The following is a 14,956-nucleotide window of genomic DNA, read 5'->3' as shown; positions in this document are numbered from 1 at the left end:
CCTCAGCCCAGCCTGCACCCTCTCCAATCTGGGACATCCTTCTCACAATCCAGGACTGCTGGCTCCCAACCGCTCACCTGCCTGCCTGCCTGATTGCCCCTAATCGCTTCTGCCTGCCAGCCTGATCACCCTCTAACCACTCCCCTGCCAGCCTGATTGATGCCTAACTGCTCTCCTGCTGGCTCGATTACCCCTAAGTGCCCTCACCTGCAGGCCTGATCACCCCTAACTGCCCTCCTTTGCCAGTCTGTTGCCCCTAACTGCCCTCCCCTTCTGACCCGATTGTCCCTAACTGCCCTCCCCACCAGCCCCTCACCTGCAGGCCTGATCACCCCTAACTGCCCTCCCTTGCCAGTCTGTTGCCCCTAACTGCCCTCCCCTTCCGACCCGATTGTCCCTAACTGCCCTCTCCACAAGCCTGGTTGCCCCTAACTGCCCTCCCCTGCCAGCCCGGTCGCCCCTAACTGCCTTCCCCTGCAGGCCTGGTCCCCCCCATCTGCCCTCCCCAGCAGGCCTGGTTTTCCTCAACTGCCCTCCCCTGCAGGCCTGGGTCCCCCACAACTGTCCTCCCCTGCTGGCCATCTTTGACCGCATGGGGTTGGCCATCTTGTGTGTTGGAGTGATAGCCAATTTGCATATTACTCTTTTATTAGATAAGATAGTCCTGACTGCTGATGAAAGTCATATTTCATGGCGCTTTCTTTTCTTGAAGGTAAGGACTATAGTATTTGAGACGCCAAAAGAAGTACAATAACATCTATAAAGGGAGTATTTTGTACCTTGAAATGTGATTTTTCTGTTCTCCTATCCTGTGTAATTTTGATTTTATTATTGAATTTCATGCTCTTCTTATACTTAATCACTTGAAGCATGGCAGAACTAAAGATAAAATGTTGCCTCCTTTTTGTGTGGCATAAAATAGCTTTTGGTACTAATCTATCCTCAAGAATGAAATAGAAAACTGAAGGATTTCAAGTATTTGAACTACATAAAATTAAGGTGGGTAGGAGGAAACCTCAGTTATTGAATCTAAAAAAGTTCAACTATATTTTCATCTCAAGTAATTGTACTCCAACCTTTTATCAGTATAGCAGCTATCATTCATATGCATACTTTTTAAAAATAAATTTTCCTGCCATAATATAGGAAAAAAATCATACTTTCTTCCCAATATTCATTTCGCAAATTTTGGATTATCATAATTCTACTTTTCTGTTATCTGTTTAAAGACTACTTTTTACTCTTGCCTTTTTTCAGAGTGTTAACATGGCTTTTAAAGATAATGTACATTTTTCTAATTTTGTTTCACCCAGTATTAAGTTTATTTTTTTTCTTGCTCTTGACTTTCATGGATATCTCTGATCTGTCTAAGGCTTGTGGCAGAAATCTCAAAAAAAAAAAAAAAGAATTGTCCCATTGGCATGCATATCTGAATTCTGATAGCCAATTGAAATCTGAAATTTGAAATATCCTTCACTGAGTATAATAATTAACAATGGAGTTTAGTAGTAGTGAAAAATTGTCAATATAATTTTTGTGTGCTGTGATTAAATTGGCTAGATCAGTGGTCGGTAAACTGCGGCTCGTGAGCCACATGTGGCTCTCTGCAACCCTAACATGTGCTGACCAGGAATGGAACTGTGACCTACTGGTTCATAGGTTGATGCTCAATCACTGAGCCACATTGACCAGGCTCCATTGATTTGTTTTTAGAGCGAGTGGAAGGGAGGGGTGGTGGAGAGAGAGAGACAGGCAGAAACAAAGAGAGAAAGAAGGAAAGAAAGAATATGTGTTAGAGAGACACATCAATGTAAGAGATACAGATTGATTGGTTGCCTCCCACATGCACCCTGACTAGGGCTGGAGATTGAATCTGTAACCCAGGTATGTGCTCTTGACCAGAAATTGAACCCGAGACCCTTTGCTGCCAGGGCCAATGCTCTAACCATTGAACACACCGACCAATGCTCAAAGTTTTGTTGACAGATTTAAAAATATATGTAAAAGGCCTAGCACACTGGTGATACTTAATAATTCAGGGCTATTACTGTTAGTAAGAAAATAACAGTAGTAATAATGTGCTAATGGGCAGATATCCTATATAATAAAAGGCCAATATGCAAACAGAATGAACAGCATAACAACTGGAGCAACCAAACAACCAGTTGCTGTGACATGTGCTGACCACCAGGGGGCATGTGCAGAACATGGCAGGTGTTGGCCATGGCAGGATGGTTGAGCAGGTGAGCAGGGACGCCAGACCAAGGCGAGGCGCCAGTCACTGTCATTGTGGCGAGCCTCTGGTGGTTACTGAAAATTCTTTGCTTCCCCGCACCGCAGTCCCACCCGGCATTCACACCTGCTGCCAGTGCTGGCCCCGCTTGCACCCGCTGCCAGCACCGGAGCTGCTGCTTGCACCCACTACCAGTGCTGACCCCGCTCACACCCACTGCTGATGCCAGCCCCAATCGCTCCGTGCTGTCAGCAGGTGCGAGCCAGGGCCAGCGCCGTTAGCATGTGGGAGTGGCAGCAGTGGGAGTGGGGCTGCCAGCAGACAGGGGACCAGAGGCCACAGCAGGAGGGGCCAGGCGAGGGCATGGAGGATGGGCCGAGACCTACCCCTGTGCCTACCACAGCCTCGCAGCCCATAGTTCCTTTCAAGGTGCACAAATTCGTGCACTGGGCCCCTAGTATTCTAAAAGTACAACTTATTATTTCCAGTTATTTGATGTTTTTTTATTGCTATAGTTTTAAAATTAGTTTAAGCAGCGCAACACTTGAAAGTCATTGTGGTCTTTGTAGAAGAACATAGAACACTGCTCTGCTTAATTTTATCTCCTAAGACATAAGAATTATTATTATTTTTTTGGTAGAAGATAGAATAAAATTGTGTGTATGTGAAAGAGAAGAGATAAAATTACAAATACATGCATCCACAAACTAAAGCCATCTCTCAAACTAAGCATAATTATGATCAATTATTTTTAATTCTTTTTAGTATTTTGCTACTTCCTTTTTTTTGTCTGTTAATGTTTATAGAAAATCAGTAATTGATACCAATTTTAATGGAAAATTTGGGTGCAAATGTTTAGAAACTGCCATCCATTACCTTTTTTTCTTCTATAAATTGAGGAAAGATTGAGACGGTTTTACTTTAGTGGCAGAACAATGCTCATAAGCTCTTTAAAGAACCAGTTCAGGGATAGAGTATTATAATAACTACTAGAGGCCTGGTGCACAAAATTCGTGCATGGGGGGGGGGGAGTCCCCTCAACCCAGCCTGCACCCTCTCTAATCCGGGACCCCTTTTGAAATCCAGGACCGCTGGCTTGTAACTGCTCGCCTGCCTGCCAGCCTGATCCCCCTAACTGCTCTCCTCTGCCGGTCTGAATGCCCTAACTGCTCTCCCCTGTTGGCCTGATCACCCCTAACTGCCTCTGCCTTGGCCCCGCCACCATGGCTTTGTCTGGAAGGATGTCTGATCTAATTAGCATATTACCCTTTCATTAGTATAGACTAGTTTTGGGCCCCCCCCCCCCCCCCCCCCCCCCCAGCTGGCCTGGTTGTCCCATGCAGCCTGCTTATTCAGTCATTTGTTTGTCCCTCACTAACCCCCCTGCCGGCCTGGTCGCCCCATGCAGCCTGCTTGTTCAGTTGTTTGGTCATCCTTTACTAACTCTTCTGCCAGCCTGGTCATAGGCAGCCATCTTGTGAGGGCATGAGGGTTAATTTGCATATCACCTCTTTATTATATAGGATTGCACTAATTGGCTGTTTCTTCAAATAATTCTAGATCTTATTTTCTTTTATTATTAAAGTCACATCTGTTAAAGTTTTTAAGCCCCAACTTTTTAATATTTACTAGAATTTCTAGAAAAAAACACTAGACTTGGCATACAAAGATCCAGATTTGAGATCAGTCTGTCACTTTCTAAGTAAGCTCTTTGAAAAAGTCAGAATCTGGGTTTTTGTTTCTTCATCTTTCCTTTTCCTCTGACCTTGGTCCTGGAACTTTCAAGTAATCTTTAGAATGTTCCTCTGTATAAATAATTGCACATTGTTTTAAGTTTTACCTACCCTTTTAGTTGTATGTTTTATTTGGAAGTCAAAGTAACACCCATTTTCTCCAAAACTGGGGTAGAGAAAGAATAATAATCACAGAAAGTCATAATTTAACATTATGCATTTGGGGTGTGACACATTCACTGTTGCCGTTTGAATTTGAATTCTTGTTAGTTTCGCTTAGAATTTAGATTTTCTGCTGTGCAGTCTGAAACTATAGAAAGTTAATCTCTATGCTCTGTGAACTCCCCTCTTCTTTGAGACTTTCAACATTTATGTTCTCACTTTATCCCCTCTTCTTTGAGACTTTCAACATTTATGTTCTCACTTTGTCGTAAAGGAGTCTATAAACCTAGATAAGGTGGTTAGTAGCAATTGTCTGTCCTTATCAATGCTGTAAGCAGCAGAGCAACCTCAAGTCTGTTCAGAATGTGTGTTAGAATTGGCTTTTGAATCTGGAGAAAGCCATGAATAGTAAAGCAGATATGATGGTGTATTCAGATTAGGAAAACTTGTTAATTCTCATGTTAACAGCTGTTTAATATAATAGTGAATCATGCTTGCAGTTTCATATTACTTCATGAAAAGAAAATTTTAAAAAATATATAAATTGTTAGCTATGCACTTCGGATTGAAAATAGTCTTTATTATGTTAACACTTTATTCTTGAAGAGGAAAAGAGGTTTTTATTTAAAACAAAATTCTTTTCAACTTTAGATGGGTCAGTTTGTTGCTATGGATTTTAATATTGTGCATATTTATTTTTTCTTATTTAAAAAAAGTTAGTGTTGCATTTTCTGACAAGTTTATGATCATTGAAAAACTAATGAGGAAATTACAGTGCAATTCAATGAAATAACATGCTTTATGAGAACAATCTTTTATTGTTTTTTGTTTGGGGAAATATTACCACTTTTCTAAGAACTCCAGAGATGAGGATTCATATCCTTATAAATTCTGTTTAGATAAAGGAAAAGCGAAATAGTCAATATTGCATTTTTCCTTCTTTTTATTCTAATAGCTAACATTGATTGTGTACCAGTCATATATCCCTAATTGTGCTAAATACTTATGTATGTTATTTTATATAATTCTTATACCAGTTTTATGAAATATGTGCTTCTGTTTCCATGTTTAGATGAGAGAATGAGAGTTAGAGAATATAAATAAGATGCTCAAAATTGCATAGTAAGTGGTAGAAATGGGATTTGATTCTAGTTCTGTTGGACACATACTTAATGATTATGAATATGTATGCCAATCTCATAAATATTTATTCAGTAATCATTTGATTTAATAAAAACTGTTATGAATGTGCAGTCTGATTTACACCTAATAGTTGGAAGTATATCACTCATTTTCCCCCTCTTCTTGTAGGAGAAAAGATTGAAAGAAAGGGAAGCCAGAAGAGAGGCCAATAAGAGGCAAGCAAAGGTAAGGGTTTATATTTTAATGAGAAAGTGTTTGTAACACTGAATGGAATTTAAATACTCTTCTTTTCCATCTGCCTTTTATGTTTATTTATACATCATGACAGTCAAATTGGATTGAAGTCTGTGTAGCCTGTGTCACTTTCTCATATTAATTTGTTTCCTCTGATGTGGGACGAAAATGCCCAAGATAATTTGTTGATTGGCCTTTGCCCTGCTACTTCACAGGAGAGAGAGATAGAAACATCCATGTTGAGAGAGAATCATGGGTCGGCAGCCTCCTGCACGCCCCCTTCTGGGGATCGAGCCCACAACCCGGGCATATGCCCTTGACCAGAATCGAACCTGGGACCTTTCAGTTCGCAGGCCGATGCTCTATCCACTGAGCCAAACTGGCTAGGGCTCACTTTCTCATATTAATTTGTTTCCTCTGATGTGGGACGAAAATGCCCAAGATAATTTGTTGATTGGCCTTTGCCCTGCTACTTCACAGCATTTTTTTTTTCATTATATATTGCGCCTGTTTAATATAGCAGATGGTTGACTCTGTGGGCCAGGCCTGATAGGATTTTAAACTATATCATCTTTAGACTTGCTAGACAGCTTACATGAACCCAATATGATAATAACTGAAAGCATTGGTTACTTCAATTCAACTCCTAGAATCTAGGGGAAAGCTCTCTCTGTATCTCCCACCTTCACTGTATATTCTGTAAACAATTTCCAGCAAGTATATATGTACAATAGTAAACGCCAGTCATGTGCAGCAGTAATTTTTATCTGGTGTGTTAGACACCGAGAAAGGCTCAGCTTCTGCATTCCAAGGACATTTAGGAGAAATGATTTCCTAGCAGCAGGCCCAGTAACGTATGTCATTTCTCATGCTCCCTTTGTGCTGTGCCTGACTGGCCATGATTTCTCCTTGGCAGTCAGCAAAGATCTGACTCCCTTGAGTAAGACCATAATGTCCTTTGTCATTTTTTTTCATGCTGGCCATAGCATTTAGAGAGCAAGTCAGAGATGATGGCTCATGTTATAGTTCTGAAGTGGGAAACAATTACTGCACAGTGGGAGATGAAAAGCCCGCTTATATTCCGTGTTAAATATCACTCTGTCTTCAAAGGTGCCCGAGAACGAAGCTACAGCGTGTGCAGCCTGACTGCTAAATCAGGTGGTGGATTCTGCACAAGCTTAAAATGCAGACATGAACTGTCATGGCATGGAAATTAGATCTTAGGGCTATAGTGGGAAAATTTAAATTTAAGAAGAAAATCTTAAATCTAATGAAAGCATTTGATATTTATGAATATTGCATGTTCACATAAGAACATACCTATTCATTTCACTAAGAAGCTCTCATTTCTGCATATAAAATTGTAAAATGAAAGTTAAACTCTAGACCAGAAGAAAGCCCTGTTACTCTATTTCCTTTGTGTGAATTCATGCATATTTGTGTATGTTACTAAATATGCTTTGTTATAATTGTTGATACTGTATACTTGATTTCTCATAGTGTTTAAGCTGTAAGAAATTGCTCTTTCCCTTGAGCTGGCCTCTTCTGCTTCTTCGTTTGTTTCCTCATAAATTCGAATGTATTTGGTTTTGATACTGTGCCAGCTGGGAAATATACAGACAGAAAGTGAAAAGGCCAGCAGAGTTTGCTTTTTCCTTTGCGGCAGATACCTAACATGAACTCCCCCAGCCAAGGCCATCCCTTTACACTTCACCCCCTCCCATATTTGTCATGTTTGTTTGTTTTCTGAAGTTTAAGAAAGGAGGAGGAACTGATTGTCAAAAGGACAACTCATTTCCTTCTGTATAACCACCAAGGACCATACTGGGAACAATAAGAGGCTCTGTAGCTGACGTGGCTTTGCTGCTCCGTCGGGAGCTTTCAGTGACCAAGGCTGTGTTTTAGCATCACTCTCAATGGTCGAGCTGCCTCCAGTTCACAGCCTTGTCTGAGTGCTCAGGGATGGCAGCCCTCAGAAAGAGGGATGTTAACAAAGGGATGAGTGCCTGGCTAGTAGCCAAGACTCAGGTGTTCCCTGAGACACTAAGGACTGCAGCCTACTGACAGATTCAGGCCTACTGACGGATCCCAGAATTAGCCTTTTTACACTGAGCTTCTTTGCAAATGAAAGTGACAGGGGATGAAGGCCTTCATAGCTTTTCAGGTGCCCCTTTGGAAACAGACCCAGAAGATGTTATTTGGAGGGACTCTGTAAAGCGGTGATGGCCCACAGTTCTGTCATCTCTAAGAAGAAGTGATATTTTAAGAAATTAGTATATAGAAACTGAAAGTGTGAGAAAGGGACGCACATAGCTTTCTTTCTGCCTGTTTTGTGCTTCTGTCAGCAAGTGTGTTTATTAAGAAGAACATATGATACAGAATATTTTTTTAATTGGAAAAAGTGTTTGAATAAAAGTTAATGTAATTATCTATATTTCCAAGAAATTTTATAAATGATGGTTGGTAGTTATCTCTTTCCTTACATAGAAAATATTCCTAAGAAAATTGCTTTAAAGTCTGAGTACACTAAAATAAAGTTGGAACACACCTCACAGGAATCATATGCAACTTTTTGTTAAAAGACAGATCTAAGATCTGCCTAGAACAGGGGTGGGCAAACTTTTTGACTCGAGGGCCACAATGGGTTCTTAAACTGGACCGGAGGGCCGGAACAAAAGCATGGATGGAGTGTTTGTGTGAACTAATATAAATTCAAAGTAAACATCATTACATAAAAGGGTACGGTCTTTTTTGTTTTTAGTTTTATTCATTTCAAACGGGCTGGATCCGGCCCGCGGGCCGTAGTTTGCCCATGGCTGGCCTAGAATATGTTGTATGCATTGTTAGGAATAGGAGAGAAACATGAAGTTGAAAAATCTTAAGGTTTTCTGAATACCCAACATGTAGTGATTTGGGAGATAGAGGTCTTTTGGGTATCAAAACAACCAGAGAAATATTTGAACTGCTCAATGGACTTTTACTTAACTGACAGGATGTTGTGTGTTCTTGTAACTTAGACATTTTAAAGTGAAATCTGAAAAAAGTAGTTTTAGCAGAGATCAATGGACCACATTGCTTTTTGGATTTCGGGATGTTACATAATCCTGGACTTAGAGCTTCACTTCATTATTCAGCCAGATTTCCTCATGTTACTTTGATGCTCACAAAGGCCTATACCAGCCTCTGGTTCCTGGAAGGACTTTGCAGAAATGTAAAGAAAGGAGCAACAGTGCTGAAACTTGAGGAAATACATCCGAGAAATATCTTAGTGCTATGCTGTTTTTGAAAAGAAAGTAGAATATAAGGTTGATAAAACTGAACGTTAAGTATAAAGGAGCAGAGTAGGAAAACAGCTTAGAGGCACTTTAACACTAGAAAATTAATCATTACTTTTAATATATTCCAGATGATGCTTATGATTCTTATTTTTTAGGTGTGGGAAAATGATATTAAGATAACTAAGATTATGGCATACATTAACCCTTTGCGGTCCAATTTTATTTTTGGAATTCAAACAGTCTGGTCCAAATTAATTGATGGGATTGAATGTTGAACCGGTTTGCGGTGTCGACCTCAGCCTCGACGTTGGACCTGCTCCTAGCGCCTGGTCTGTCGGGTCAGCCTCCATGTTGGACCAAAAAGGGTTAAAATGTTGAAGTTTTATAGTTGTACATTTTAACTTGATTTCTTCCTGTCTGATTTTTATTGGATTTTTATTTTAGTGACTCTGATATATTTAATGGTGCTCTAAATGAGCCATTTGGTTTCTCTAAGCAAACTGCTCAAATACTTAGTTTTAGTACTAAAATAAGACCCATTATGCTCTCCTTCCTTTCCTTTTAGATGATGTGCTTTTTAGCAATGAAAACACAAGTAGGTTTAGTGTTGTTGTTGTTGTTGTTATTGTTTTTAAAAACAGTAACAAAAATGTATTCTCTCACAGTTGTGGTGGCTAGAAGTCCACAATCCAGGGGTCATCGCCGACGCCATGCTGCCCCTGAAGGCTCCAGGGAGGAATCCTTCCTGGCTTTCCTGGCTTTTGGTGACTGCGGTCATCCTTGGTGTTCCTTGGCCTGTAAATGCAGCCCTCAAATCTCTGCCTCTAGCTTCACATGGCCTTCTTCTCCCTGTGTGTCTCTGTGTCGCTGTGTCTTCATCTAGCCTCTTTCAAAGTCAGGGTGTCCAATTAGCTCCACACCTGCTCCTACTTTTGTTTTGGCAAATTGCTCTCAGGTAAAGTAACCACCGTCAGTGTGAGAAGTCATCTCATGAAAGGGAGGAGTGCCCATCTCTCCTTCTAGTCCAAGGGGCTGGGGTCTCTGGAAGCTGTAGAAGTTCTAGGGCCTGGGAGTTTCTTCTGCCAATGGAACCTTATGTCACAACATGCTCCAGGCATTGGGATCCCTCAGCAGTGACATTGCCACAGTTCCCACCTCTTTTGCGGTCACAGTACATTGAGAACTAGCATTCCTACTTCTTCATGGCAGTGCCTTTTCTTTTCTGCCTAGGGATTCTCAGGATGAGGGCGGAGGTAGGTGACAATATCAGAATCAATTGAAAAGAATATTTTTATGCACGCACCAGAATTCCTTTAGATTCTTTTTTTTTTTAAATCAACAGTACTTTATTTTTTGGTGATTCTATGTTTGTTTGTTTTGCTTGAAGATTATTGTAGTGGTTTCTTTCTTTCTCTCCTCCTCCCTCCCCCCCTTTATAATGAAGAAGGGGATTATGAAATTTGAATTTTTAACCATCTTGGATTATTTAAGAGGTACTTTCAGTGTTGCCTTTTCAGAGAATTGGCCTTCTCTAGTCATGAAGATTTAAAGGGATAACGCTGCTCATGATATCATCTTCATGTGCATACATGCTGTGCCTTTAAGACTCAGCTTATTGAGTTCTCCCTTTGTTTTTCTGACCCTCTCAGACACAGTGGACTCTTGCTTTTATAACTGCTATTCCAGTCTCCTGTTAAAGCTTCTGATAGTTTACAGCACTTATTTGAATAGTATCTGTCTTTCCCTCTCAGCTCTATGTCGTGTTCTCCTTTGTGTCCTTGTCCCAATGCTTGCTTCATAGTAAGCACTTAATAAATAAATATTTGAATGAATGAATGAATGAATGAGTGGGTGAATGAATTGCTTAAAGAGATACAGAACCTGATGGAAATAAGAGCATAAATCATTTCAGTTGTCCAACTTTCTTTACAGAAATTATCCTCCCATTGTTGGATATGTAAATGTAAAGCAGTTGGATGTTAGCCTGCTATATTTGAGAGGTTTTGAATAGCTAGCTCTGGTTGGAAATTTTGAACCAAGGAAGTAATATTCCTAGGTGTAATGTCCCACAATACAGAGTTTACTACAAAAATTAGATTCTAAAAAAATAAATTCTGAATTTATATTTGTTCCCTGGCTCTAATAAAGATTTTTCTAAAATGATGTAAGAGGAAGAAAGAAAGAAAAAAGGAAAGAAAGGGAGAGATACAGAACACAGACTTGCATTTTTTAAATATTTTATTGGGTAAAAAATACATAGAATAAAATTTACTATTTTAACCATCTTTAAGTATATTTAATTGGCATTAATTATAGTCACATTGTTGCACAACAACTACCACCCATTTCCAGAACCTTCTCATTATCCTGGACTGAAACTCTGTGCTCATTAAACTGTGACTCTGGAGTACAAACTTTTCAAGAGAACACTCTTACATTCCAAATAATGTTTCAGTATGCGAGGAAATGAAGACTCTTTGATGAATAGATGATTCTTCCAAGGTCTTAAGTTCAATAACAGCAAAACTGGGCTAGACCCCAGGTCTGTGGGTGATTTTTCTTTCTACTTTAACCCCCATATACCAATATAGAAAATGCCAAAGAGCACTCAATGTGGCTTAGTTTTATTAGATTTATTTTATTTAAGGTGTCACATATAAAAATAACAAAAAAATTATTAATACTGTTCCCAGTCAGTCCTCAACACATACTGAAAACTGTAACCCAAGTAATATTGAAAGTTTCAATAGCATCAAGGTTAAATTAGCGAAAGATTTTGTGAAGAATATCTTTTTGTGTGTGTCTAGAATAGAAATTGTAATAGCAACATTAGTTTGGGGTATGATTTCCACAGCTAATGTAAATCATAGTAGTAATTTCATTCATCGACTGCTTACTGTGTTGCAAATACTGTGATTAAATTTAGGCTTTGCCTGTATCATTGCTTTAATACTCATAAACAGCACTGAGAGGTAACGTGTATTATTTTCATTTTTTTAGATAAGGAAATTGAGGCTTAGGAAGCTTATGCAACTTTCCCAGATCACCTAGCTAATTTATGGCAGAGCCCAGACTTGAATCTACTTTACAGCACTCTAAAGCCTTGACACTTAAACATCAGACCATACTGTCCCCTCATTTCCGAGGCAGTCAAGACTATGCCCATTTGTGAATCTTAAAAGTTAAAGCAGAAATTGCAGGTAAACACTTTTCTCATGAAATTGTTCTCCTCATCTACAATTACTTCCATTTTGTAGTAGATACTTTAAGAAACAGAACATTTAGTTGCATAACCATTGGTAGATACAGAGTATTGTTAATTTCCTCACCAGAATCCCAGGAATCAATTTTTTCTTATGAGTGAAATATTATGAAACAATGTACCATTTCCAGTCCACGGAGACTCGTTAAACATACCACATACCGTATTCTCCTTTACTTCTTTACTTTTGCAGGAGTGTTCCTCTGCCTAAGATTCTTCTCCACTGCTTCTTTCTCCTAGCACTGTTTCTCTTTATTTTAATATATTTTTATTGATTTCAGAGAGGAAGGAGAGATTAAGATAGAAACATCAATGATGAGAGAGAATCATTGATTGGCTGCCTCCTGCACACACCCCACTGGGGATGGAGCCCACAACCCAGGCATATGCCCTGGACCAGAATCAAACCCATGACCCCTCAGTCTGCAGGCTGACACTCTATCCACTGAGCCAAACCAGCTAGGGCTAGCACTGTTGCTTTTTTAAGCCTTTCCTACAGCCTTCAGGCAGACGTAGACATTTTTTTCTTTCTATTCCACTATATTTTTTGTACATTATTTTCCTATAGTACTTAGTGATTCTCTCTCTCATTGCTAAACTCCTTGAGAGCAGCAATGGAGTTTTTTCATAGCTGGTACATAGTAAATGCTCATAAATGTTTATTGAAAGAATCAATGAAATACAGTTATATTTATTCTTAAAATAAACATTTACATGTCAATGCTATGTTAATTACAGCGTCCTTAGAATACAATGGGAGTTGTATCATGTGCATTTAAATTTCTGCTAAACTGGGTGTACCCAACACACCCAGTGCTCTCAAAAGCTGTTGCTCCTCTCCAACCCCATCTTATTTGTTCATCACAATTTCAGACAGATCCATTAACTTATATTAAGCTTATATATCCCTGATATTAAAATAGAATGTATTAAACTCTGTAGGTCAGTGGTTCTCAACCTTCTGGCCCTTTAAAATACAGTACCTCATGTTGTGACCCAACCATAAAATGATTTTCGTTGCTACTTCGTAACTGTAATGTTGCTACTGTTATGAATCGTAATGTAAATATTTGATATGCAGGATGGTGTTAGGCGACCCCTGTGAAAGGGTCGTTTGACTGCCAAAGGGGTCGCGACCCACAGGTTGAGAACCCCCGCTGTAGGTAATCGGGATGCTTTTAGAATACTTGACCCATATCCTATTTGCTAAGGAGTTAACAAATTAATCTTAAAGGTTGAAATGTCCTAATATGTACATAATGGTTTTCCTTTTCTTCCCTCTTTTTATCTAACTTAGTGGTCCTCAGACTTTACTGTAGGTGATTATACAAAACTATGTGGATCGTACTTTATGGGTGATAGAAAGGAAAATCTAGTAGTTTTATCACATTGAGTTTTACCTTGCTTCCTGGCTTTGGAATTTAACCCCCATAGAAGTGGGGACTTCACTTTGTCATCCAGGACCTTGCTCATAAATATTTGTTGACTGACCAAAACAGGGGATATTGAAAACTTATATGTTGGCAGTATCATGCTGAATATTGAATTTAATAGCATTAAACGTATGTTGCCTGAATAATTGCAACCTTTTCAGATGTGGTTAGACCATGAGAAAACTGGGATGCAGATCTGTCTCTACCTTCTGACTCATGACCACAGAAGGCTGCAGTGGGTGTTAAGGTTAAGAGTGATCTTAAACTTGTCCTGTGCAAGCCATTCACCCAGAACAAGAAGAAATTTTTCAGAAAACAAGTCAGACTTGTTGCTTTTAAACTGGCAGTGCAATACAGATTAATTAGAGACAGAATTTTAATGACTATTTCAGGGGATGTTTCTTCTAATACTTTGTAAAAAATGATGTTTCTTTTATAAAACTTGCAAAGTAAAATGTTCTATCCATATAAAATTAGGGAAAAATAGACTCAAAACACATTTGAATAAGATGTCAAAAAGAAGTGTTCATGTGCTCATGTTCTCTCTATGTGTGTATATGTACATATACATGTATGTATATATGTATGTATACACACACACATAAATCGCTTTGTGTATGTTATAGACAGTAATTTTTATATTATTAAATATTGCCATGGACTCTGTTCAGTTGAATGGTCACTCACGTCTATTCCAATACATTAATACTCTGAGTTCAGATTGGACCAAAACAGAATAAATCAATTCCTGTAATGCCCTTTATAGTCAATTGTGGTTTATTCTGCTTACCTCAAATTAGAGGTAATTGGACATTTATATGCTTCAGTTGGTGGTTTATAGACAGATCAAATGAACTTTATTTGAACCATTGGGGTCAGTTGATAATTATGTGGTTGAGTGTGTGTATTTTATTGGCTAATACTCTACTTTATAGAAACTACATGAGCATCTGTGTGTGTGTATGACCATCATGATTGAGGAGACTGATCTTAAAATCACTGACCCATATTTTTATATGTATTGCTCTTCACTAATTGTCTGCACAGCAAGATAACTTTGTTTGGTTGTTAAAGCTGTTGTTGGCTTTTGGAAGATTATACCATCATGATTTCTGACACAGTATATAAAAATCTCAAATACACTGGGGTTGGTGGGGTAGGGAGTGCATTTTTTTTCCTGTCCTGAGATTTTGCTTTACAGCTCAGAATCCTTTCATTTATACTTAGATATAGAGACATGTGTAGAAAATCACCATAAAACTTGATTTTAATGATTCTCAAATTGTGGTACAAGAATCTGTATCGGTCTCACATGATATACTAGAGATTTTTTCAAGTTGTCATAAGCATACAACATTGGCTGTAACAGGAATAAATTATATCAAATATACACATATATATACGCAGCCGTGGGCAAACTACGGCCCGCGGGCCGGATCCGGCCCATTTGAAATGAATAAAACTAAAAAAAAAAAAAA

The 14,956-nt window shown here is 39.0% G+C and overlaps 1 protein-coding gene across 1 annotated transcript in view; it reads left to right on the top strand.

The window, feature by feature from the left end:
• Positions 1-14,956, top strand: part of LOC102252936 (probable ATP-dependent RNA helicase DDX10) — a 78,037-nt gene that overhangs the window by 13,334 nt on the left and 49,747 nt on the right. Inside the window, exon 4 of the mRNA XM_005878699.1 lies at positions 5,440-5,496. Within this exon, the coding sequence (XP_005878761.1) occupies positions 5,440-5,496 (57 nt within the window). The remainder of the gene's footprint in view (positions 1-5,439; positions 5,497-14,956) is intronic.

This window comes from Myotis brandtii, unplaced genomic scaffold, assembly GCF_000412655.1.
Source record: "Myotis brandtii unplaced genomic scaffold, ASM41265v1 scaffold571, whole genome shotgun sequence".
NCBI lineage: Eukaryota > Metazoa > Chordata > Mammalia > Chiroptera > Vespertilionidae > Myotis > Myotis brandtii.
This window is presented reverse-complemented; position numbering and strand designations above follow the sequence as displayed.